At 39.8% G+C, this 24,748-nt stretch overlaps 3 protein-coding genes across 8 annotated transcripts; 1 reads left to right on the forward strand and 2 right to left on the reverse strand.

Annotated features, from left to right (window-relative positions):
• Positions 1–229: 229 nt before the first annotated feature.
• On the reverse strand, positions 230–2,743 carry LOC139107428 (venom protease-like). Its single transcript, XM_070665017.1, has 6 exons — positions 2,601–2,743; positions 2,045–2,305; positions 1,526–1,793; positions 1,052–1,317; positions 734–897; positions 230–495 (listed from the first exon to the last, which is right to left on the reverse strand). Exons 1-6 carry the CDS (start codon positions 2,677–2,679, stop codon positions 322–324), a joined length of 1,212 nt encoding a protein of 403 aa, XP_070521118.1. The 5' UTR covers positions 2,680–2,743; the 3' UTR covers positions 230–321.
• Positions 2,603–7,301, forward strand: LOC139107434 (serine protease snake-like). 2 transcript variants are annotated; one of them, XM_070665026.1, is made up of 8 exons: positions 2,603–2,738; positions 3,316–3,493; positions 3,619–3,924; positions 4,352–4,506; positions 4,918–5,024; positions 5,215–5,468; positions 5,588–5,757; positions 5,903–7,301. In XM_070665026.1, exons 3-8 carry the CDS (start codon positions 3,849–3,851, stop codon positions 6,068–6,070), a joined length of 930 nt encoding a protein of 309 aa, XP_070521127.1. In that variant the 5' UTR covers positions 2,603–2,738; positions 3,316–3,493; positions 3,619–3,848; the 3' UTR covers positions 6,071–7,301. The 2 variants fall into 2 exon arrangements, with proteins under 2 accessions (XP_070521127.1, XP_070521128.1); XM_070665027.1 differs by having other exon boundaries at positions 5,588–5,737; positions 5,903–6,117.
• Positions 6,157–24,671, reverse strand: Gbs-70e (Glycogen binding subunit 70E). 5 transcript variants are annotated; one of them, XR_011546514.1, is made up of 5 exons: positions 23,789–24,484; positions 12,912–13,157; positions 12,289–12,807; positions 11,356–11,860; positions 6,157–8,042 (listed from the first exon to the last, which is right to left on the reverse strand). XR_011546514.1 is itself a non-coding variant. In XM_070665023.1 (4 exons), the coding sequence occupies exons 2-4, from the start codon at positions 13,149–13,151 to the stop codon at positions 11,687–11,689; spliced, it is 933 nt and encodes a 310-aa protein (XP_070521124.1). In that variant the 5' UTR covers positions 13,152–13,157; positions 23,789–24,484; the 3' UTR covers positions 9,269–11,686. The 5 variants fall into 5 exon arrangements, 3 of the variants coding, with proteins under 3 accessions (XP_070521124.1, XP_070521126.1, XP_070521125.1); XR_011546515.1 differs by lacking the exon at positions 6,157–8,042 and adding an exon at positions 11,949–12,206 and having other exon boundaries at positions 11,719–11,860; positions 23,789–24,671; XM_070665023.1 differs by lacking the exon at positions 6,157–8,042 and having other exon boundaries at positions 9,269–11,860.
• Between the last annotated feature and the right edge of the window lie 77 nt (positions 24,672–24,748).

Raw genomic sequence — 24,748 nt, forward strand, 5'->3', positions numbered from 1 at the left:
TCGAGAAACGTTACAACGAAGAGTGACTTTCATTGGATAAATTGAAATTCTTTACTCTGAGCTCTGATTAGCTGTTGCAGACACTTGACGATCTAAGCTAACCTGTATTTATTAGCTTAGCTACAGAAAAAAATCTACGACATTCTACGCATCGTGAAAATGGTATGTACTTATACGTTTAATTGGCAATAAAGTATAACGCAATTTTTCTATAAAATTACTGAAATGATTGTTTCGGTACAATATTTATTTATTTATTAAAAATTAATGTATATGTTAAAAAAAATGAATACATTTAAATTAATAGAGCAATGATATATGTTAAAAGTATTCTGGCCATGCAGTTCTTTCTATCCAAGGGATATAATTGTAGACTCGGGTGTACACGCCAGGTGAGATGCTACCACAGTCTCGTCCAAGGCTGGTGATTCCGACTATGTTGTACATGCAGTAGTGAACATCATTAAAGACAGCAATCGGTCCTCCGCTATCACCCTTTAACATCGATGCACAATTAATTTTCTTTCGTTTGTAAATTACAAATATGTTTCTTATATTCAATAAAAGGTAATTAAAATATAAAAAAAATATAAAATAAAAAAATATAGAAGAACTTAAAACAACCAATTGCATAAGATTTTAACATAAAAGTAATATAATATTTGCGTCTAAACTAAAATATTTTCATTGATTTAGATGCAGATTTTCTCGACGTTTATGTGAAATATATTACCTGGCAAGTGTCCTTCCCATCTTCTCCAGCACATATTTGCCACTCGTTGACAATCCCGTCGGGAAGCTCTAGAGAAATGCCGTCGAAGAAACTTGCGTTGCAAGTTTCGTGCGAAACTACACTGATGGTAACTTTTAATAAACTATCTGAGCCTTTTTCATGAGCTGGAAAATTAAATAACACGATTTTGTTAATTTTATACGTACGTATAAGCAACGTATGGTTTTGTTATAATTTGATGATATTGTAATTTCATATACAAGACTCGGTATTTAAATTTTTATTAGTAAGCATTAACATTTTTCTGTTGGAACTTACACCAATCGACTAGACCCCATCCTGTAGCGACTACATTTTCATTTTCATTTATGTCGGGCAAATCAACTGGAAGACATGCCGGTCTGACAAACGCGTTGTATTCAGCTTCTTTTTCCAGACGCAGTATGGCTATATCATGGTATTCGGACGGTTTTTTGTAATCAGGATGTTGTATTCTATCCGCGATGGCAATTGTCTGAGGCATCGCTTGGTCATTCGTTTCTTTGAGATTCAGATCACCGAGTCGCACCCATTTTGGTTTTCCCCTTTTTAAAGTAAATAAAATTTATTTATTTGTTACATTAATATTTAATAGATTGCATTAAAGTCGATTTATATTCAATAATAAACAGAAAAAGCAATTTTTTTTTTATTTTTTACGATAATAATTTAAGAAGAATTTTAAGCAAGATCTTGGTTGCTTTTTTATTATTTTTTCGATGTAAGACAAATGAATAAGACGTTAAAATTTACCAATCTGGTGTCCACATACAGTGAGCCGCTGTGAGAACAATTTTCTTGGAAATTAAACTTCCACCGCAAGGCCATACGATATTACCATCGGGAGTATCAAAACCAATAGCTGCCATATGCGGGAATTCTTTCGCTTCAGCTGCTTTACCACCGACAATCAGTTTCTTCGTTGTGAAACCACAAAGAGATACATTAACAGGCTGCTTGTGAAGATATGATGTAGGTGGTAGTATAAAACCATAGACAGCTTTTGCAGCTTCGGCGCATTCTGAAAAAAAAAAAAAAGAAAAAAAAAATTATTTAAGTAAGTATCAAATTAAATACATATCTCAATCTTATTTGATAAACTATAATTTTATTGTATCTTGCTCTTTAAGATCTTGTTAATCTGTTGCCTGAATATTCAGGCTATAATTTTATCCAAGTATTTACGCGTTAGTACGTCATTTTTAATAAATGTTTAAGTAAAAATATTAATTCTTATCTTTTATTACAGAATAGCTTGGAATTTTTACTTACTTGCTCGTGCTACAGATCCTCTTGATCCGTTCAATGCTAAAGGTCGTATTAAATTACGAGTGGTGGTTGTAGTAGTAGTTGTCGATTCCGTTGTCGATTCCGTAATTCTTTTATTTGTTGTCGGGCAACATACTATCGGATTGAAGCCATTAAATCCGCAGTTTCCTTTAGGTATTTTCCCAGCCAACAATTCCTGGTAAACACTTGGGCAGTCTTGTAGAGACTTACAAACACCTGCGGAGTTGTCGACATTGCACGACTCTGCAAATTATAAATACGTGATGACGTTTGACAGGTTTTTGTTAAGAAGGAAGTATTTTAATTTTTTTTATTACGCATAATTATAATTGCATTTTGCAAGCGCACGCGTAATTGTAATTAAAGAGTTACATTTATAATAAAAGAAAAATTTGTTACTAATTATAGATTTTTTTTTTTAGGACAGAGCACATGAGTATTTTTCCATTTTGAGGAAATTTTTTCGTCACAAGAAATGAGATAGTTCTCCAAAAGAAAAGTGCATAATTTTAGAAAAAAGAATGCTGATTTTACTTACCTTCAATGTCTTTTCCGTGTGTCGACGATAGGATCGTCACCAGCAATAATGATATGGAGATCGGCACGCTCGCTGGCATTCTTGATCAGCCTTGGGCCACGCAGTTTTCTCATCTGATCCCACAAACTCGTTTTCAGTGTAAGATATACATAGTCTCTTACGTTCGTTTTGTACGGTTTTCCTGTTCCCCACTCGAGTTGCGTTTTGCACGATAGTAGTGAGGATCACGAGGTCATTTTTGTTATACAGTGCGATAAATCAACTGATCATAGATAGAATTTAATTCATGGTTTCGAAGAAGATCTCGCAAAGCGTTTTTAACGACGAGTAATTGAGAAGCGAGCAATTGACGCGTGCCACGAGAGGTTTATAACAGGAATTTAATATTTCTGTAATTTCTGTGAGATTTTGATCGAAATCGAATAAATTTAATCTAACACGTGTATCTTAAACACAAAATTAGCAATGTACAGCAATGTAGTTATATTTATCGATACGTTGACGTCAAATCTAATGCATGGAACAAATTTGATTCGATTTATTGCGATCGACATCAGGTTGCCAAAGACCTGATGAGTTTCATAAGTCCAGTTTTATTACGCGTGCGGACCGCGTTTTTACATACCAGGGATGTATACCTTTCTGAACATTATGTGTAAGGGATTAATACATTACAGGCGGAAACTGCGTAATAAAATTAATAATTTTTTTTCAGATTAATAAGTTTTCAGAAAACACGAGGAAGAAGTATTGTTATGAAATAGATAAAACGTCAGCTCTGAAAAATTACGCATTGTTGAAAAATGTGTAATGCAGGAAGCAGATACAGAATGAATACGTAAACAGCTTGTTTTTAAGAATTAAATGGTTTTTAAATTTTTTAATTGGAAATTGTAAGTACATTTTTATTTAATACTATCATAAAACGATATATTAGACGGCATGAATAATGACACGATTAATATTAAAACAACGTATATTTCTTATAAAAATGCTTATAAAAAAAATAATTATTTAGGTACATTACTTGATAGAAACAGATATTTTTTATACATGCGGAAAAATTTTGCGGATACGTCATTGCTTGTAATCCCAATAATATCATCAATTGGCAATTGTTAATAAGCGACCATATCGTCGCGCAATTTGCATTTCGTTACGCATTAACCGTCGTACTTAAAGCGAGAATTCGCCATTAAATCCTTTGTTCGAAGAAGTTATCGACACGTCGAATATTGGACTCACAATATGCAAGGAAAGCTTGTGACCGTATTATTATTTGCAAGCTTGGTGAAGAATTCTGTTGCACGAAAATGTGAAGAAAGTTAGTGATAGTCTGTTTCATTATATTCGTGATCAGAATCCAAGATATTTCTAATAAAATAGTTTATGTAAATTTCATGTACTTAAATTGATATTACGAATTATTTATAGAGGTTTCCTTCATTATATGAATATGTGATTACAAGAATTACGCACAACTTGTTTAAATCAGTATACAAATCAATGCGCAATTTCGTGCGAGACATGCGATTAAATAATTATGACGTATCATATTGACGATTACACATTTTTGCTGGCGTAGAATTGCACGTAAATAACGTATAATAAATAAGCTGATAAAGTAATTATTTAAATTCCCACTTGGTATAAATCGTTGATTACGTTAGTTTCCTTGTATTTTCGGTTTTTACGGTTTTCCGCTTTCAATTTGTATTTGCATAATTATTGATTTTTTTTCTTTTTTGCAGAATGTAAAGAATACGCTGATCTGGTTTACGAGACCGAGAAATCGCCGACTTTGCGTATCAATGTTGAATTAAATAGAGTCTCTCGCTGTGCCGTAATCGAGACTCCTTTAATCATCGGCGGAGTTCAAGCGAAACAAGCGGAATTTCCGCACATGGTGAGAATAAACACAGATTTATCGTTGCGATCACAGTAATAATTAGAAGAGCTATATATGCTTATGTCGATGCAACAGACAAAAACATCAGTAAATAAATAAAAATGTAAAACGCGATAATTATGTAATATGTAGAAAAGATGAAAATTAAGATATGAAGTATACTTTTAGAAGTTACATGTTGTATAATTTAATACTAAAAGACTAATTTAAATATTAAATTTTGAAATATGTTATTTTTTTTATTAATTAATAAGCATTTTGTGTAATAATTTTTTCTTTTTAATTTGCACGTGATATACATATAGTATTTGCTTTTATGCGTAAATCACCATTTGGAAAACCCATATAATAGATTTCCATGTACCGCTTTAATCATCAAAGTAATTAACAGAATTTTCCATATCGTAGGCGGTGATCGGTTATGGCAAAGAGGACGTATCCTGGCAGTGTGGAGGAAGCATTATCTCCGAGAATTTTATTCTGACCGCGGCGCATTGTATGGAATCTCCGGACAAGTAACAGTCTTGTTACAATTCCGTTGCATTTATACGCAGTAAAAAAACATTTTATATTTGTGTGAGATTGATCCAAAAATTTAAGTGGATAAATTGGGACGTGTAAAATGTGTTAAATTTAATACGAAGTATTTTTTGCTGTGTCTTATTAATTTAAAATTTCAATATATTAATATTATGTATTTTTCAGGGGACCCGCGAGCAAAGTTCGAGTTGGTTTAATTAATTTGGTAACTCCGGACGACTCTATGCAGGAGAGAGATGTTGCGGAAAGAATTAAATATCCGGGTTACAAATTTTCGGTCAGGTACCATGATATAGCTTTACTCAAGCTCGATCGTCCTCTGGAAATGAATCCGCGAGTGCGACCAGCGTGTCTTGAAGTAAATTTCCCGATTCCGGGCAAAAGCGCTATTGCCACTGGATTCGGAAAGACGTCCTATGGTTAGTATCTTCCAAATATTTTATATGTTACGTTTTAAAAATTGTTATATCATTACATTGATATTACTTTGTATTAATTTGTTGCGAAAAAATGTGATAATGTGAGATACTGTACTTAGAATCCAGTACCGGTAGCAATGAATTGATGAAGGTTCAATTGAATTACATTTCCGACGACGAGTGTAAAAAAACTTACAGTGAGGATATTGGTACTAGACGGTTGCCCGATGGATTGATAACGGGCTTACTTTGCGCTGGTATAATGGAAGGTGGCAAAGATACTTGTCAGGTTAAAATTGTGTTGAAATTGTTTATTTAATGTTGATTACATGATGATTTTTATTCTGATAAGCATAATCATATATTTTAAGAATTGCATTTAAAAAATTAAGAAAAGAAGTTTGGAATAGAGATTATTTTGGTGTTATTTGCAGGGTGACAGTGGTGGTCCGTTGCAGAGAGTTCTTGAAGAGCCTTATTGCATGTACAGCATTGTAGGTGTGACGAGCTTCGGCAAGTTTTGTGCGTTTAAATCGACACCCGCAATGTATACTCGAATTAGTTCATATCTTGATTGGATTGAGAATATTGTTTGGCCATAAAATTCGAATGTACATGGCGAATTAATAAACGCGCGAGTGCAATTGAACTTAACTTTCATTTTAAGTAATGAGTAAAGGAGACAGCGTCATATTACAACCGTGATTTTTATTGCAAAAGTAATTATTCGTTGGTATTTACAACGCGATACCCAAAAAGATGTATACGTACGATCTAGTAATGAAGTCTGCAACTTATTTTAACGCAGTTCATCATAATTAATAACAACCAACAACGATAAAATGTATACATAATGACTAATACGCTTTGTAAAAATATAATATTATTTAACTTATTTAACATATATATATATATATATTTTTATTCGGATAAAAGGAAGTAAAAACGACGCTATAACGTTAACTTTAACAAATGTTATAGTATGTCCATACGTTGAAAAATACACACTTAAAATTATAAATTAATGGCAAATACAGGAATATACAGAAAGAAGAATAAGAAGTACCGCGATAAAAAATATCTACAAAGACGTGATCTGCTTATTAGAAGAAATATCTTGGTAATCGTCCAGTAAGATAAGAGATGCTTAAAACTTCCATCGAGACGCAATTAAAATCTTTAACGTGTACGTGTAGTATTTACATTATGTACGTAGTTTAAGTTATCAGTCTTACGGCTCTCGAAAGGAAATCACGTGTAAATGTACGTACACGCGCAATCACTTTTCTCTTCGTTGGTATTCACGAATTAAATGATAAACTATTAATATTAATAGTCAATGTTCTTTCAGCATCGATTGGTAATGTATCAAGTTATCTGCCAATCGATTCTTTCGCTTACACAGTGATTTATTCGTTTGTTTCGTTTACTTTTTAAGCTTTACTTACTGAAACACGTCGATTTCAGCAAATGATTAGCTCGCAAATTGCGTGTGTATGTACATATAACGCGTATACGTTTAACGTTGTATATACATATGTATTTAAATATGGATTTAAATCTTCGTTAGAAAAGAATCTTTGTGAAGAGTAAACGCCAAAGTAATTAATGTACAAATATATCTTGCTCTTTAAATTAGTAGTTAATATTTCACAAGAGACGTATGATATTTATCGTTAATTTTCATGATTTCGGGCATTCTAACGTAGTAGTGACCGCCAAAATTTTATACGAAGCTACAATTTATCCTCAAATCGCGAAACAAACGCGCCGAAGGAGGAACTAGGTAAAAGGAAACGGCATTTAGCACCGATGTGGCAATTAAGCTGCCTTTATATTCCGTTACCATTTTGTCATTTCACGCTGATAACATTCATTTACGTGTGGCTTCTACCATAAATGTTTCTTACAATTGTTAAGTGGTAATGATATAACTTTATCGACTCGATAACGATAGTCGTTGCCAAAATAACGTAATAGGCTTAATAAACGTGTAAATAGACGCTTGTAAGAATCACATTTTATGAGTTTACGTTGCCTGAGCGCTTGGCACTGCGAGACAAACCTTTATAATTTCTTAAGGCACCGTAAGGCACATCGCGATGCAATTTCATGCATTAATCTCGCAACTATTGGCTGTACCGAGACCCTACGCGACCCACAGGCATCTCCTGTCTTCCGTTATGCTCGTAAAAATTAATTAACACGCTCGGTCGACGATTTATGTTCCACTGAAGGAATCGTGAGATTAAGACTGATGGCAAATAGAGAGAAAGAGGAAAAAACGTATAAGGGAAGATACGGAGAAAGCTTACAGGAACTATAACATTGGCCGATACGAAATCAGCGAGATTCGGATCGAGGATGGTGGCTCGTTCCCGACAGACCCCTTTTATGCGCAGGCGAGCCGAAAGTCCCGGGAACGAGGAAGCGGAGAAAAAAAAAGAAGACGTTCCGAGAAGATAACACGCGACGATGATGCCCGTGCTGGCGAGCGTGGCTACTGGCGTTACAGCTGGAGGTAGATGCTGGACGATCTCGACGAACCGGTTGTACGCTGTCGGATGCTGGAATCTGGAACAATAAGAATGCACGATAAGATAATATGCGACACTTGCTACGTTAAAATTATATGAATTAAATTGAAAACAATATGAGATGGAACTGGAAATTAACTGATAGCGACAAGGCGATAGACTTAGAGAACGTCGAGAGAAAAATATAGTTACTTTTAGCCCCGGTTATAGATTATAATTGAAACGAACAGGTCTTGGCGACCGCCGGCTGCAATTTCTAGGGGCGGTTAACAATGCTTAGCAATTAAGACGAGTCTTTTCTCGACGACGCGTGTCGTGCACGTAGGTATGCATTACATTTACGGGACACGTGCAAACACTGCACGAGCAAGCGAGCGAGCAACGAGTGTAGCCACCCGAGGTTGTCGAGATTACCTCGGTCCGTCCCACGCGTCTAGACATCTTAAAGTCTTTTTTTTTTTTTTTCTTTTTCTCTACTTCTCTCTGCTCGTTTTTCGCGGTGTTCACCAAGGCGTGATACCACACGACGTGACCGCGGCATACATGATCCTGTCCCGCCACTTCTCGCCAACCACGCCTCGAATAGCGCCCGGATATCTCAGGAGTTGCATGCTTCCTCCGCACCGGAGATACAATTCATTGTCAAACTGTCTCGGTGTCGAGAGGCGCGTAGATAAAGAGAACTTCGCTCGCGAGTTCAACCCCTCCGATACTCTCTGAGGATTATGGCCGACTCCTGCGGCTCTTCTTATCGCGCGCGTGCAACTGCGGCGATATCGAAATACCGAGAAATTATATTCTGGTTTATATTTATAGTATCGCGTTGTATGCAAGAGCGACATGTACAATTTTTAGCAGCTTTTTTTTTATCGCAAATTGCGCCGAGCATAAAACTTTCAAACGAGGTGATAATTGGATCCTGCATCTGGGAATTAAAAGGTCATCGGATCGTTTGACATCAAATATGTTGTCGAGTGGTGCCAGATATTCTTCCCGAGTGAAGATTGCAGCACGAGACGTAATCGGGAAAAAATTTTATTTGCAATGTCGGCTTTAAGAAAAATTATTATTGAAGTAATGTATCTAAATAGTTATATTAGCAAGAACGAATAACTAGTTAAACTAATAATTATTACAAGCAGTTGATAATGCTAAAAGAGAAAGGTGAGAGAGTGGAGTAGTGCTAAATGCTCGAGTAAATTCGTCAAAGCTTGAGCATTGCTCGTTGCACAGAGAGCATCAGTCGTGAAATTTTGTAAATTACATGTATGGCAATTACAATTACAGTACAATCTCGTACAGATCGCGATTCTTTGTGGCCTGTTACACGCGGCCTTTTATATTCATCACAATGCCTAAAAGCGGGGACATTAAAGCCACATGCTTTGTTACTGAACGACGTCCGCGGGAAAGCCCATCGCTTCGATAAACGTAAACCGATTTAGTAGCACTCGAGGGAACTGGGTTAACGCGTTCGCACCAGGGTCAGGTTTCGCAAAACTTGGGCGAAGCCGTCGAACGAGTCGAACCGTGCGTGAATCTATCTCAAATCGCGCGACTCTCGGCGACAGATCAGGGTCGAGGACACTTTGCGCTTGGAAAAGATCAGTTTTGTTTATTGTACTTAAAACAGCATGCAGACTAAACGACACGCTGGTTGGCAGTATGTCAAGGACCGCTTCGCGTCTTTTTTGGCCGTGAAAATAATCTTGAAACCGTGCTAGATAGGCTAAGCCTCGAACCGGTAATGCGCTGCCTCCGTGAGCTGCAAGAGACCGCCAGGCATTTGCAGCTTCAACAGAAGAGCGACAGTTTGGAAATATCATTAGCAAATCCAGCGCGTAGATAAAAAATGCAGCAAGCTAAATGCTCGCACTACCGGTACGCGAGAATAAAAGAAAAGGTAGCGAGGTGAATGAATGTATGCGTAGATACACGTACATACCGCTTTCAGCAGAGTGATTAAGAGTTATCGCCCTGGCGATAGCACGTGGGCCGATCTCCCCTTCATTCACTCGTGACTTCAGCGTTATTTATATAACATTTATCGAGAGATTAATACTTGGCTAGCCATTGGATGCATCTACAACTTGATTTTCTCAAAACCGTAACGCGCCTACTTTTATGTCTTTATTTTAGCGAAAAGATTCTTTCGCGTGTCCGATTTTAATTTCCCGTGAGATGCCTCAAAGACCCGAGATTGAAATTCGTACGGCGAGTCCGCCGTACGAATTTTAATCTCGAGTCTTCGAGGCATTCCGGAAAATTAATTATTTAATTGATTACTTATTATTAAGAATTAATATATTATTAAGAATTAAATAATAGAAGCCGAGTAACGCGATAAGATTTAATTGCTTGTAACAAGCTGGCTATACAAAGTTCCCTCCGACGCTTTCAACCCGGAGAAGTAGCGTCTCTTTTATTTTCTTGTTCTAGCGATACAAGTCTTGGATTTTTTTTTTTGGTACATTGCGTATTATGACGCGACGGATTTATAACGAGACGGCGATAAAGCGGAAAAAGAGACAGGGATGAGAGATGAAGAGAGATGCGGAGGGAATGAAATCGGCGTGCCATTGGGTGGTAACAACCTTTTTAAGGCGATTAGAGTCGCGCGACTCTCCTCGAGGCTCGTTATCGCGCTTGTCTCGCGCGCGACGACGGTCGAGCACGTTATTTATAGAGAGAAAGTCCCAAGCGGGCGAGAAAGGCCGTTCGAAATTCTGCGATACACTGCGATTTCGTCTTGATTGATCGAACGACGCAGTTACGAAACGCTAGGACGATGTAAGAGAAAAAACCCGCCGGGAATCAAGAAAGAGATTTTCTCGGTTACCCTCGAGAAGAAGCTCGTTGCACTTGTCGGGTAATAATAACCGGCGAGTATTATTCCGCTTGCGGAGGACGCAAATAGATGCAACTGTCGTAGATCTCGAGAGTGGAAGCGGCGAGCTTCACTTCATAGTGTTCAATGAACTTCCGCGCTTGAGTTTGCTGCCCTAAAAATTACGATGCATTAGTTTACAGTCGCATAATTATTTTGTTCTTATTTTACGTCGCGTGAGAGGATCGACTTATTATACATAAAATACGCGTCGTTTCAAGCGCATATTAAAAAAAAAAAAACATGCAAGTAGCTACAAAAATTATAAAAACATTTTTTAATGTTCTCTGTTAAAATTTCATTGTGGGTGTCTAGCGCTTATTCAGAATACTTATAAGAGGCGTTCTATCGCGCGAGTCGCCTTTTTTCTCAGGCTATCATCCATCGGCCATCGTGAAAATAAACTCGCTGAAACTCGGCGAAGTATTCTTATACGAATAAGATAAGGGGAAACGAAGTTTACCGTGTTGATTGCGTTATCCAACGCTCGACGTTGTCCGGCTCCGTCGTCCACGCTATCACCCTCCAATTGTTTTTCTCCCGCACGCGCGCTCTTGTTTCCTCGTTCTCAATTCGGATTGTGGCGTGGTTTCTCTCCTCACGTCCTCGCGTATGTTCCTCTCCGTTTCCACGTTCCCGACGACTCGCACACCTCGCGAAACGCCTTGGGCCGGTGATCCCGCATGATCTATGTCTCGGCGAAGTCACCGAGGTGAGGGGGACTGGAAGTGTTTGTACAGCTTCGTAGACGATTTTGATCGAGACGAGGGAACGTAGCCTCCTCTCTGGCCAATTCACCAGTACGGTGTGTCGTTGGTCAGATGCTGCCACGATGCGAACTCGCTCCAGGTACGCATGTTCAATCTGGTGGCCTCTGCAATCTGCGGTATGCCTCCATCCCTCGTCTCGCTGGAGAGTCCGTCGTACTTTGCCGCATGGGTGTCATATCGCATGGCCGGTACTCGGGGCTGAAGCATCGGTATAACGTGTCTCAATCCTCTGCCATGTGCATCGTTGCAAAGAATTAAAAATAATCGACATTTATATTTTATTTACCGGTCTCTACACGAAGGAAGAACCGAAAGATCTTACAAAATTCTTGAATCTTTAACAGCTATGACCATTACGCTAAGTACACGGTTGTCTTTTATAGAACAGCCTTGAATATCCTTGAAAACCAATAAACTGTGCTGGAGCGCTGCCGCTTAACAAATATTTGATAAAGATCCGAGAATCCATAAAATCACGTAACTTTTACGAAATATGACATCCCGTCGATCGTGAAATATCCCGTGCGTTATTACAAGACAAGGACTACAAATAAAAGTGACGCAGTAGGTACATTTAATATCTCGTGCAATTAAAAAAGTTAAATAATCCTTTCTAAAATACATACCTCCTGTTTTTTGCGTACCAGATAGTTCTTGCCCTCGTTGTTGTCCCACGATTCTTTGCCTTCGGCGCGGTATCTGACGCAGAACTCGATGACATTTGACGCTACCGGCAAGGTAAGCCGGAAGCGGAAAGTATCATAGAGAATGAGCGGACCTGGCGATCCCGGTTGCGCTACGTATGTGCAGTGTACGTCTTCGTGGGTGGACCAGCTGTCGCTGCTGATTCTCACTACGACTTCCTTGTCGTAGGCTAAATTTCGCACCTTTACCGTGCCCACCAGGCACTGCTCAGACTCGCGTACGATTACGTTCTCCAAACTGACGTTGTTCTGGTCAAGCTTACGCCGGAAGGCAAGGTAGTCGCTCGCTGGTTGCGCAAATGTTACTTGCCACGGCGGTGTAACGTCCTGCGCCGTTTCCTGGCTTTGGTCCTTTATACCGAGCAGACCACCGGTCAAGCCGGCCACATAAGCTGTGCTCCACAGTGGTGGGACGTTACTTGGCTCCGACATCACGCGAACCTGGACGCCGAATCGGATAAAAAATTAAAATATTATTTTTAAAGTAAAATTTTTATTTTTACACGTATATGTATATACGTGGAGGGAAGACGTTGTAAAAATACCTGCGTGAGTGGACGGCCACGATCATCGGCGAACACCACCCGTTTTTTTTGCTTGCCATCGTTATTTCGCAGGCTGTCTAAGGACAAAGATCCTGTGGAGAGGCATGGCCTGATTCTAGGCGGCACCGATCGGCTGGTGATCGTAGGTGCTGTGTGTACCACCAACGGGCTGTACAGCAGGGGGCTGTACACCGGGGAGCTGTGTAAAATCAATTCGGCCGGCATCGCTATCGAACACATTTAGGCCTAAAAAAAAGAAATAAAAGAATTAATTTTACTATCATTTTTCTGCACAAGTAAATTATATTAATATCGTCGAGCATTGCAAGCAAAAATTAATGGTGCAATCCGCGCGCGTAAATCTCTCGTAATTTTATTTAACAAAATTTGTGTGACGCTTTAGTAAAAATCTATTATATCACCGCTCGACGACGGTCCGGGGTAAGGGGGGGTGATGGGGAGGATCATGGGGACCCTAGCGCGCCGACCAATCACAGCGCGCTATCGATCGCCTGATTGCACGGGGTCTACACGACTCAGACGCACGGTACGCCAGGCACATGGAACGCATCGGTGCTCGAGACGAAGACGTCTAGGCATCTCTGGGTGTTCTCTCAGCGCATATCATCCTATATCTATGTCTCGCCTTACCCCGAGAGCTTTATGAATCGCAGCATCTTGCACAGGACCCCGCCGTTGTCCATTCGCCAACACTCGACCGGACAAAAGGAGGTGAATGATCACATTCTGTACTCCGAGATCGTGTACTTGTGGTCGGGCGACGATATGAGTGCATCGAAGATGCAACATCGCGATCAAAATCATTCCGTGTAAGGGCCGAAATCTCGAACGATCATTCTTATTGCGGAGCTTCGCGCGCGAGCACGTGTTACTAATCGCTCCGCAATTTCGCGTATTTTCGGTCGCGGTGAGGACAGTCTCGCGTACGAATCAGTGTCCACGTCGTCGACTCGGGAACGAACAATTATTTTCTGCACTCGTCTTGTTCCGTTTATCGTTCTGTACTTTTTGTGCTTCGAGAATGTGCATCGGAAGGACAAGGTCATTATGGCAAGCGCGGCGCACGGAGCGTTCGACCTGAATTGCGCTGCGAGGTCGGCGTTACCAACCCTTTTCACTCGTCACCTTCCTCAGCGACATCCAGCGGGTTCCGGCATCCGCTATCGTCAGAACGTGAGATCCGCACCTCGCGCGCGTCTTCTCCGTCGCGGCTAAGACTCTCAACGTGTTTCGAGTGATTGATTTAAAGAACTTGAGAAAGACAGTGCGGGATTTAAAGAACTTAAGAAAGACAGTGCGGGATTTAAAGAACTTGAGAAAGACAGTGCGGGATTTAAAGAACTTGAGAAAGACAGTGCGGGATTTAAAGAACTTGAGAAAGACAGTACGGGATTTAAAGAACTTGAGAAAAACAGTGCGAGATTTAAAGAATTTGAGAAAGACAGTGCGAGATTTAAAGAATTTGAGAAAGACAGTGCAAGGAACGTTTCATATCGCGACCGCGTTTCGTTCGCCGCTTGGTGCAAGAGCAAGGATCAACCCGACTTCCCGAGGACATCCTGAGAGGAGGAGGAGGCCCAGGAAGGGTATCCTGCCCCAGCGGAGCAACCCCGGGGTAAATATTAATTTTTTTCCGGAATAAAATGCTTTAGATATTTGCTAACATTTTTTTATTTTTTCATTTAATTAAATATTATATCTGCAACATAATTTTTTCATTTTTTTGTTTCAGATCAAGAGGACCTCCGCTGCAGTGCAGTGATATAAAGTGCCGCACGCCGATAACACATCATACGAACCGCAGCCGGTTCGTCGGGTCGTACCGAGAGTGCCGCTAGTAACCGGCGTTTTTTTTTACGATTATTTTATTTTTACGGGAGTGCCGCTAGTAACCGGCGTTTTTTTTTACGATTATTTTATTTTTACGGGAGTGCCGAAAAATATCTCGCGAACGTCTTAAATAATTTTCGCGATATAAATTCATCCGGTCGCGTTCGCGAGTGTCTTGTGCGCGGAAGGAGGACTCGTCACGACGTCCAAACTGAGAGGAGGAGCAGGCTCAGGACGAGCATCCTGCATCGGCGGAGCAACTCATAGGTGAGGATCAACTCTCTTTTTAAATTCGTCATTTTATTAATTTAATTTTTATTTTTTTTTATTAAAGAATTAAATACATACGCGTAATTTTTTTTTATTTAATCATTAACTATTTTCAACTTGTCTACATTAATATTGTTATTTTATGTTACAGCCACCGCCTGAATTCAACAACTCCGCTGAAGCTCATGCAGATCGGTGAGTTGCATGCTTTTATCTTCGTATTCTGTGATTGAATTTTTTGAATCGGCAAGAAATGATAATTAACGTCCCCAATTATAACAACGCGCGCGAATTAGGGCCTCCCGAAAAATAGCGCACGCGAAGCGTCCACATGGTTAGTTGTTGGAAATATAAAAGATCTAATTCCATTAAGCTTTGAATCTGTGCGTATCTGCGCACATAAATTTTCTCGTTGATATCATACACTTTTGCGCACTGGCGCATGTGTTATACGTACGTATAGATAATCAAGTTACTTGCGGAGTAGAATACTCGCTCTCGGATCGGCGAGCCGCTCTTCCCTTTCTGGGGACCGGTTCCGGGTGAACCGGGTCCCCGAGACATGACACGCGTGGTACAGTAGGTACCAGACCGAAACCAAACGGTAGCACGAAGAATCGCCAGACCATGAATCGTTATTTCAGATCGTAGGTGTCAAGTTATCTCCAAAATCGTAGATCTAACGTGGAGTGTAATTTGTCTCGCGGCAGGTAGCAATAAAAGTAAATGTGTCTCTGCACCAGGCACGAGTAGGTCAACGCGTATTTTTTCCGGCGGAATAAGAGAGACGTGGTTTACTAAAAATCACTTGTGTTAAGCTACAAAGTATTGTAGTTTCAGATATAAAATAATTGAGCGAGTTAGATAACATATAGAGAGAAAAAAAAATTTAATGTTAAACTTGGACATTGCACGGTTTGCGACATTGTTCAACATGTATACGTATAAGTTAGGGTCGTCACATAGTGTCATTTTGCCACGCTCAGTGATTTAACAAGGTCGAACTGTTTGGTCTAACAATTTGCAAAGAATCTTATCGTTTCCCGATACTCTCATTATCATCTCTGTAATTTTCCCAAGCAGATACAATATGCTTTATCTAACCAACAACATGTACTGTCAAAAATCGATAAAGTTTATATATAACAGGGCGAAATAATAATTATGCAACTATTTTAATTTCGTCGCGCTTACTCGAAGAGATTCACGTTGCGTGTTTCGGCGTGATAAAATCATCCTCGATATTTTTGTCACGGCGGTGACAGTAAAGTATTTTCGACTTGACTCCTCTCGTTGCTAATAGTACGTACAAGCAGGAAAAGAAACGATTATGCACGCGTCAACGGCAGTGGTTTATCGCACGGCTCTCTTTTGTTTACACATGCGAGGCCACAAAAAGAAGTAATTGCGGCGTAATTGCAGAGAATGTCTGATACGTGTGAGTTCGATAGGCAACGAAGCGCAATTGTGCTAGCTCACTTTTCTGCAATTATGATAACACCACATTACATCTAGATAGAAAAAAAACTTGTTAATTTTGCAACCAGATAAGAGGGATCGTGCCGTCAGCACTTTTTAAATTCAAGCCAAATATGCCAGATGCATTTATCTCCTGTAATGCATTTATCTCTCGTAACCCTATAAGTTGCATTACTGTTTGCACGGATAAGTATGCTCTTAGGTCATCTGAATTTTATGTCACACTTATCTTTATCTTTTTCTTTTTCGTTTTCACTTGAATCTCATTATTGAAATATTCTGAAATATGCACGAAACTTCTTTATCTTTGATTATTTGAAATGGCTCTTCTTCTCTTTCTTTTTAATTTTTATTTTTTTTTTTTATTTTTAACAATCATGAGTGTTGCATTATTGTTTCAATGCGCGCAAAATAAAAATTGCCGAACGCATAACGTAATTTAATCTACGCGAGATTGACGTGCCAATCGCAATTACGACAGCACCCTTTTTTCATCAGGGTGCAAATATTATCTTGTTAGATGACTTGGTGAAGACAGTTACGCAGTCGCACTATTTCAGACAATCTCGCGGACAGATTTAGAGTGTCGCGAAACACGGCCTTGGATCTGATCCAATTGTCCGTACTCCTTAAGATAGATACTAACTCGTGGATGATATCAAAGAGCGGAAAAGTGAGCGAGTATCTCACAGCCCAAATGCAATTTGCTCGAAATAGAAAACCTTAACCCCGGGCGGGGGTCACGTAATTTGCCGACTCATAAGCGGCAAGCTTCGATAAGTAAATTTGCAGGGACATTTACTTAATTTTATTTTTTTTATTTCATTGTATTCTTGTGAGGGGTTTTTTTTTTTTAATCATAAGCGTGTATGTATGTACACATTGATGTCTGTATCTTTGTGGTGACTAGTTTATAAATTTTTTTACACTAAAAAATGAGAAACTGTAAGGCAGATAATGGGACGAGTTCACTGAACAGCAGACATTTTTCATAAGTAATATAGATATCGCGTATATTAAAATTCGTTAATCATAATCATAATTTAAAATGCGCTGTCATCCTGGGGTCACGACCAGAGATATCCGCGGTCACTTTGCAATTTCTTCACCAGTACATTCTTTAAAGACTGTAGCCACGTGGTGATTACATACGACTCTGACGTCGGAATCAATTGTCGACAGTAAAACATATGACGTACAGGTAAATTATCAAGCGTATCGCGCAACATCTGCACCGACGGCAAAATTAATAAATTGTCGAACATACGCGTCTTTTAATCTTTGGCATTAAATTAATCTAATGAAAAATATACAAGAACGGAGAAAGAGGAAAAGAATTTAAGCGATAAATATATCAACAGTAAGGATTTATATAAAGAAAAGTAAGATTTCCAAACTTTTGTAGATACGTAACTTTTTAATTTAATTTAATATCGGTATCGAAAGTTGTTAAAAATTTAGATTAATAAAATATAAAAATAATTGAAATTAAAACTAAATAACGAATTAAATAAAAATTTATTATTAGAACATATGGCTGATTCGAACGACCTAGGATTCGGGCTTAAAATCAGGATAAGTTGCGCAATGCGATCGCCGAAGTCCAAATATTACGTAGGATTTTTTACGTGACTTACAGCTTTGCCGATAAGATATTAATTTCAAATAAAACTGTGCATATGGTAATCATAATAAATTTTAACAGCCTACGGTTTTGTATTTTTATCTATTTAGTGATATCGAACAATATGCATATTTAACTTTTAAAATGTGTAATTATCGACTTTACAATTTTTTCTTTTTTCACAAGAGCAATATTCATTATACTCGTAAGTCTAGAAAAAAAAAAAAAAAAATAGTATAAAATAACACTTGAAATATTTGTATGATAGACATTTTATTATTTATTAATCAGTCATCAATCAGTCATATTTTGCTATATCAAAAAACGATAAGACTATCTGGCCACAAAGAATCATAGAGATAAAATGGTCTAAAGGTGTCGAACCGCTATGCAGAAGATGCATCACGTTAACATTTTTTTTTTTTTTACGGTCGACTTCTCGTTCTCTTTAAATTACTTTAAGGTGGCTTTTAATTGCGAGACAAGTTATCGCCGCGGAGCATAATAATCCCCGAGTGTATCACTGTATTACAGTCTGGCAGGTATCCCCAGATCAAACAAGCAAATTTAATCGCCCGTACAAACGCGAAAACACGTTGCATCGATATCGGGTAACGACGGTTCTGCCGGTGCAACGTGACTTTTGTTTGTCGGCCCGCGGCGCTTGATACTGCCTGATATATGCCTCCTTCAATCGAAATTACTTTGCACCGCTCAAGGCACACATTCTTTATCGTTGAGGAAAAAATGACGAGGGCACGCCGGCACGGCTGATAGCATTTTAACGATGCGCTTGTACGATTCGCGGCAGCGAATGACGTTTGAGAGAGAAAAATATCTCCGAGGGGGTGGGTTGCATTGTCACGCGAGTCGACGGACGCCTCGATTTCACTTCTCGCGGAATACAATTCCGCAAATAGGTTCGAGTGCGTCCGTTCTGCCGTGTGAATCAGTCGGCAAAAATAAAAGACGATCATGAATGGGAACGCGATCGTTCCTCGCGGATGCGTTGCAGATTCCGCGAAGCATTATAAAAATTATAAACGCGCGCGAACGAGCCGGCGAGTTCGAGAAATATTTATAAGAGATTACATAGAGATAATTATATATCCCCGATTACGTCTGTAATCTTTTAAATCCAAGGAAAGATATATCGCGATGTGTCTTTGATGATAATGGTGAAAATACACCGAATAGGCGATAGTAACGCGGCAAGAATAACGGTACGGTATAATAAAATGCTATCTATGTATGACACGTCTCGTTATTATTACTAACAATAAGTAGGCGAGTTTTTGATAATTAAATACATGAATGAGATTAAATTCGAAGGGAAGTGAGTAATTGATGGGGGTTAGCTCTTAGTTAATTATATTCTTCCGCTCATTGACACTTGGGCGATACCATATCTGGCATCGCATTCTAATTATAATTGTTGATCCGCGTGGGTAAAATATGAAAGAATTAGCGTTATCTGAAAGAAGAGACAAATGATGCCGAAATAATGACGCCGAAACCTTTGCATATGTCTGACCTACGATAATCTTAATATCATATGTTACTTAGTCTGTGCACATTAAAGAATGGTCAAGAATGTAAATGATGTGTACGGAGAATGTAAACACTGTGCCAGATAACCCTGAATTGCTACTCTTTTGCCATTTTTTTATTTCCAGGCTCGCTAGTTTAAGTTAAAGATCTTCTTTTTTTTTTTTTTGCAAAACCTTCCGAGCAAGTTTCATTATTATTTAATATAGTCACGCGTTTAATTAACAGTTAAAGTATTTAATTAGTAAAATCTACGGCTTTTAATGCCCGTACGTTGCACGGGTTTGACGTTGGAAAAACGAGAAAATCGCGCACGTTGATATTTGTCACGAAATAGTTATCTGTAATTGCGACAAGTGTAATGTCCGTTCGTCACACTTGACATACCCCGACGAGTCGCCAAGTCCACTTAGCAACACGTGATCAGGCTCGATTATGACAATTTGCCTTGTGCAAATGTTATAAGCATCAGTTGCTGAAAGCGATCTTCGGACGTAAAAGGTAATCGCCGGTGATAAAGAATAAAATGTAACGAACGAAGAACGGACGCTCTTCAACCGGTTTTTGTCATTTAATATTCATGTCACAAGAAATGAGCGTAAACCGGGCCCCGGCGGAGAGTCCGAGGGACCGGTCGATGGAATTTAAGTAGCTTCATTCAAATTCGAGACCCGGTCGGGTCTACGTATGTTCCCGCTGCTACAAATAGCTCAAAGATGTTAGGGGGCTAGCATTCCTACCTATTCCTCGAAACTTTGTAGATTTTCTCTTTTGATTATTAATCGGGAACAATGTTGAACGTTATAATTGTCGATAAAGCTTGACGAAAATTTTTGTCGTATCAGTTTTTAATTTTATACCCGCGTGAAACGATACACTTGTTAGTCTTTGATGCGCGCAGAGATCGAGACTGAGATTTCAAGTTTACACGTGGCAGTAGAGTTCAACAGAACCGTTCGTTAGAAATGCTCTAATTTCGAGCCGCGCCACTCGTTGCATGTCACCAGACATCCATGCGACAAACACGTGAGAAAGAGAGATCTTGTATACCATATCTGGCTTTTTCAGAGTCAGAAGATTCCGTATTCTGTGCTCAGCACATGGCAATATTTCCCTCGTTCTTTTTTCAATTTTTTTTTTTTTTTTTCCTTTTTTTCGCAGTCGAACGGAGGCGCCGCCGAGGTCGAACCCTCTCGGCCTTATCGCCCCCGGTATTCTGGTTCGAGGCGGTAATGATAACCGACATACACACATTCTCAGCTCACTCTTTCTCTTGCTTGCTTAGCTCTAACACCCTCGCGAAATGGTCGATCGCGGAATCTTACCGAGCAAAGTTTAACTCGCCGCCAAAACTATGCGACGTTAGGCCACTGCACGTATACATATATGAGCGTACAACGATCGTTTTAACGCACCGTCGTCATTGTAAGACGTCGAGTAACGGTGGAAATATATTTTTATTTGTTTTTCAAAATATAGACGAGTTGTTTGACGAGGAAGACATTTTAATACGATAGATAAAATCTCGACTTTACATGCCGCGCGCGAAAAGGGAAGAGAGAGAGTAATAAAAAAAAAAAAAAAAAAAACGATCTTGACGATTCCGAGACATCAGGGTTACATTCATGTCTAATTTAATTGAACTCTGACGGCTCTTACCGCGATATCTGATGTAATGTCATTCAAGTATCACGTGCATTCAAGTTTACTTGTTTTATTATTTAAATTCTGACGCCTGAAGTAGACGGATTGATAGACGCAGATAAGATATCGCGTTTATTCGTTATCTGTTGTGTCGTGTCTAAACTTTCGTTCACTATCTCGGCAGTAGTTGGCTCGTTAAATGGCACGCGTTGGTATTGCATAAGAAACGTAGCAGCACGTTTGCATAGGCTACTACGAGATGGAATACATTTCTCTATTTTTTTTTTTAATTAAAAAAAATTTTTTTCTGACCCTCGCATTCAAGTAATTAAATTCGAGTAAATTTCAAGCTTCTCGGCTACTTCTCGAGTTTATTTTCCTCATGGGATATCCCTGGGCGAACGCGCGTCCGACATATCCCTAATCGGCGAAGTCGCGAGAATCAGACTTTCCCCGGAAACCAGCATTTTGCTTCGCGTACGCTCGAGTAGGTGTGTTCGAGGGCCAATTTCGTACGAGCACGATCGCACTCGACGTGCTTGAATGTCGTTCAGGAAGTCGTCAAGCTGGTTTCGAAGGCATATCCGGCGACATACGCGCCCTGACGCGAGATATTTTTAGCAATTTGTGAAAATCTATTTCGTCATTAACTCTCAAGCGACACACCCTACCTCGACCGCTCTACTTTTTCTCCTTTACATCTCGAGATGCAACGTATCAATTGACGAATCTAACTTCACGTTCGCCTTTCGTAATAAATAATCCAATTACGCTGTATACAACCGAATTAATTCCTCTGGCCCGGCGAGCCGATTAATTGCAAAACATAATTTAATTATACGCGCGATTGCTAATGCGTATCAGCACGTTCGTAAAAAAAATTAAAAATAGATGTCGATTAACACATAGGCGAGCTAATTTGGCAGTGATGCGACGTAATGTCTAGCGTGTCTGTAAATTGTACGGCTGGAAGGAATTATCTTGGGGCTTGTTTGTAAACAGAGAATCCCCTTTACGAAACGATATTGCGCGAATGTGGTGTACACGTATACATATATGTACACGCTGCCTCAAGTGTTCGGTACTCAAATTAAAAAAAAGAAAAAGAAAAATTTTAAGTAAAGTTTAATCACCTTGGGCTAAAAACGCCTCGCTTCTATAAACGATATTTTTTAATATCTTAGGTGCGTTCTCCAAATGTTAAATTTTCATTTAATATGTGGAGAACATATCTAAAATATTAAATAATATTATGCGCTTGTAGGTGCATGGTTCTAATTTATTTTCGCACATTTTCAATTTTTAATCTCTCGCGTATACCTTAATTTTAAGCGTTCCACTGGGCTAATTGTTAATTAAGGTAAAAAACGGTACTCCAAACTTTCGGGTATCACGCTGGCTTCACGACACGACATGTGACAAATAAACCCTCGATCGCGCAATTATATCAGCATTTTTTCGCTAGTAAATAGAAATACATCGATAAGAAAAGAGCAAGAGTTCACTTCGAAATTGCAAAGAAACGGCGTCGGCATTTTTTTATCGTAAAGATCTACGGTTCAAGAGGTCGGAACTTGATCTAAATTTTGCGTCATGTTTCGTTCTCACGTGTGTCGGACACGTGATTAAAATTTCCATCCAGCCTAATTCGATAAAAAGATTGTAATATCTCCGTCGGGTCTTTCAAAGTTTTAATTCAGCCAGAAATACGGCGGTAAGGTTAAAGTTGAATTTTTATAGAAGGCGTGCTCGTGCGAATCTATTTCTTTTTTTTCTTTTCTTTTTTTTTTCCCTGATTTCTGAGATCGACGCGGTTACGAAATCAAACTCGTGCATTTAAGGTGCTTCTGTTTAATCCTCGTTGCGTAGTTTTCCATCCACATTTTTTCAATATCACGTATGCGAAAATTGGGCCACTGAGTTATGACGAAGTATCGAATGTAGACAAATGTTTTTTAAACATACCTAAATGTATGTATGTCAACGAAAAGCGAATGCTAATAAGAATTTTGTTTCTATGGGCTGTAAAATAATTTCCGACTCCGAATAATTTCATAAACGAATTCATATTTATACTTCTCGCTTTAATTAATTTTTTTTTCTTTTTTTAATCGAATTAAAAATATAATTTAGTCCAATAAAAATCACAGATGGTACAGATCCGCGTCGTGAAAGCGGCCACGGTTTTCCTTCGCAAGGGGAAAGTCTAGATTTATTTCAAACACGGATTCGTCCATGCGTCTGCAGCTACTGCATTTGCAGCGTACATTCCGAACCGTAATTTCGGTGCAAGATATGACAATGGGGTTAAATAATTATATTAAAAATTAAATACGCTCGCTGGTTAGTCGGGACTGAGAAAATTCGCGGCTGACCGAATCGAATCTATCCAGCGACTTCAAGTATTTTAGTCGCCCACGCGCGCGATGTCAACGAACCGATAGTCATGGTGGTTACTCACTAGTTTCTTGCAGTGACGACGGACTCCTCGGACGAAGAGCGGATTTGAATAACTCTTACGGGATCTCCACACTCTTTACGTCTCCTTCCTTCCTTCCTCTTTCGTGCGGTATCTTCTTTTCCACCTTTCTTAGTTTCGTGACTCTCGTCTGGTCGAGCTGCGACCGCCGCGTTTCCCTTCCAGGGGAGGTGATCACCCTCTTATACAGTCGTGTAGGACATTAGGTATCACCATGGCCGAGAGTCCATGTGTCGCGCGTGTAACGAAACAGGAGCCGTCACTCGAGTAGACGCCGCCGGTGCGCGTTTTACAGGACCGGCAAGGAACGACCGGACGGTTCTCTCCTCCTCGTGCGATCGCGGGCGGATGTGTAGCGCATCGCGCGGGTGCAGATCACCGACTCCGGCACGTACGAGCGGACGCGGTGGTCTTATCTCGTAGTCGCCATGTACGACGGCACAATCGGACGTTCCTCGGGAAATCGCGCGCGCTACCCGCACAAACGGCGAGAGGAAAGGGAAAACGGAGAGAGAAAAAAAGACAGAGAGAGAGAAAGTAGGAGAGAGATGAGGAGATAGAGAAAAAGAATACAACCCCTCGGCCAACGCGCCGACGATCGCGCGGGTACCACTCCACGTAACACCACGTCCGACGTGCGTTTGAACGAGAAATTTTAATGCAGCCGGACGCCGGCCGGCAGCAACTCGGCGACAAACTTTACGCGCACGCGCCTCCACTTGTTTCTGCTCGCTCGCCGGAGCGCGTGACGTTCACGTGATCGCGGGACGTGCGCGAATCAGAGCTAAGTTCAAGCCGCGTGCACAGTCCTGTTCGCGCGGCCCGGCGAGGCTGCGGCGGATCGGCTCGGTCCTCCCTCGATCGCCCACTTCGACCCGCCTGGCTTCCGGGCGACGAAAAACGCGGGGGATTAGGCGCCGTCTCGCATCTGATTTTTGTTCC

Source organism: Cardiocondyla obscurior, linkage group LG13 (assembly GCF_019399895.1).
Source record: "Cardiocondyla obscurior isolate alpha-2009 linkage group LG13, Cobs3.1, whole genome shotgun sequence".
NCBI lineage: Eukaryota > Metazoa > Arthropoda > Insecta > Hymenoptera > Formicidae > Cardiocondyla > Cardiocondyla obscurior.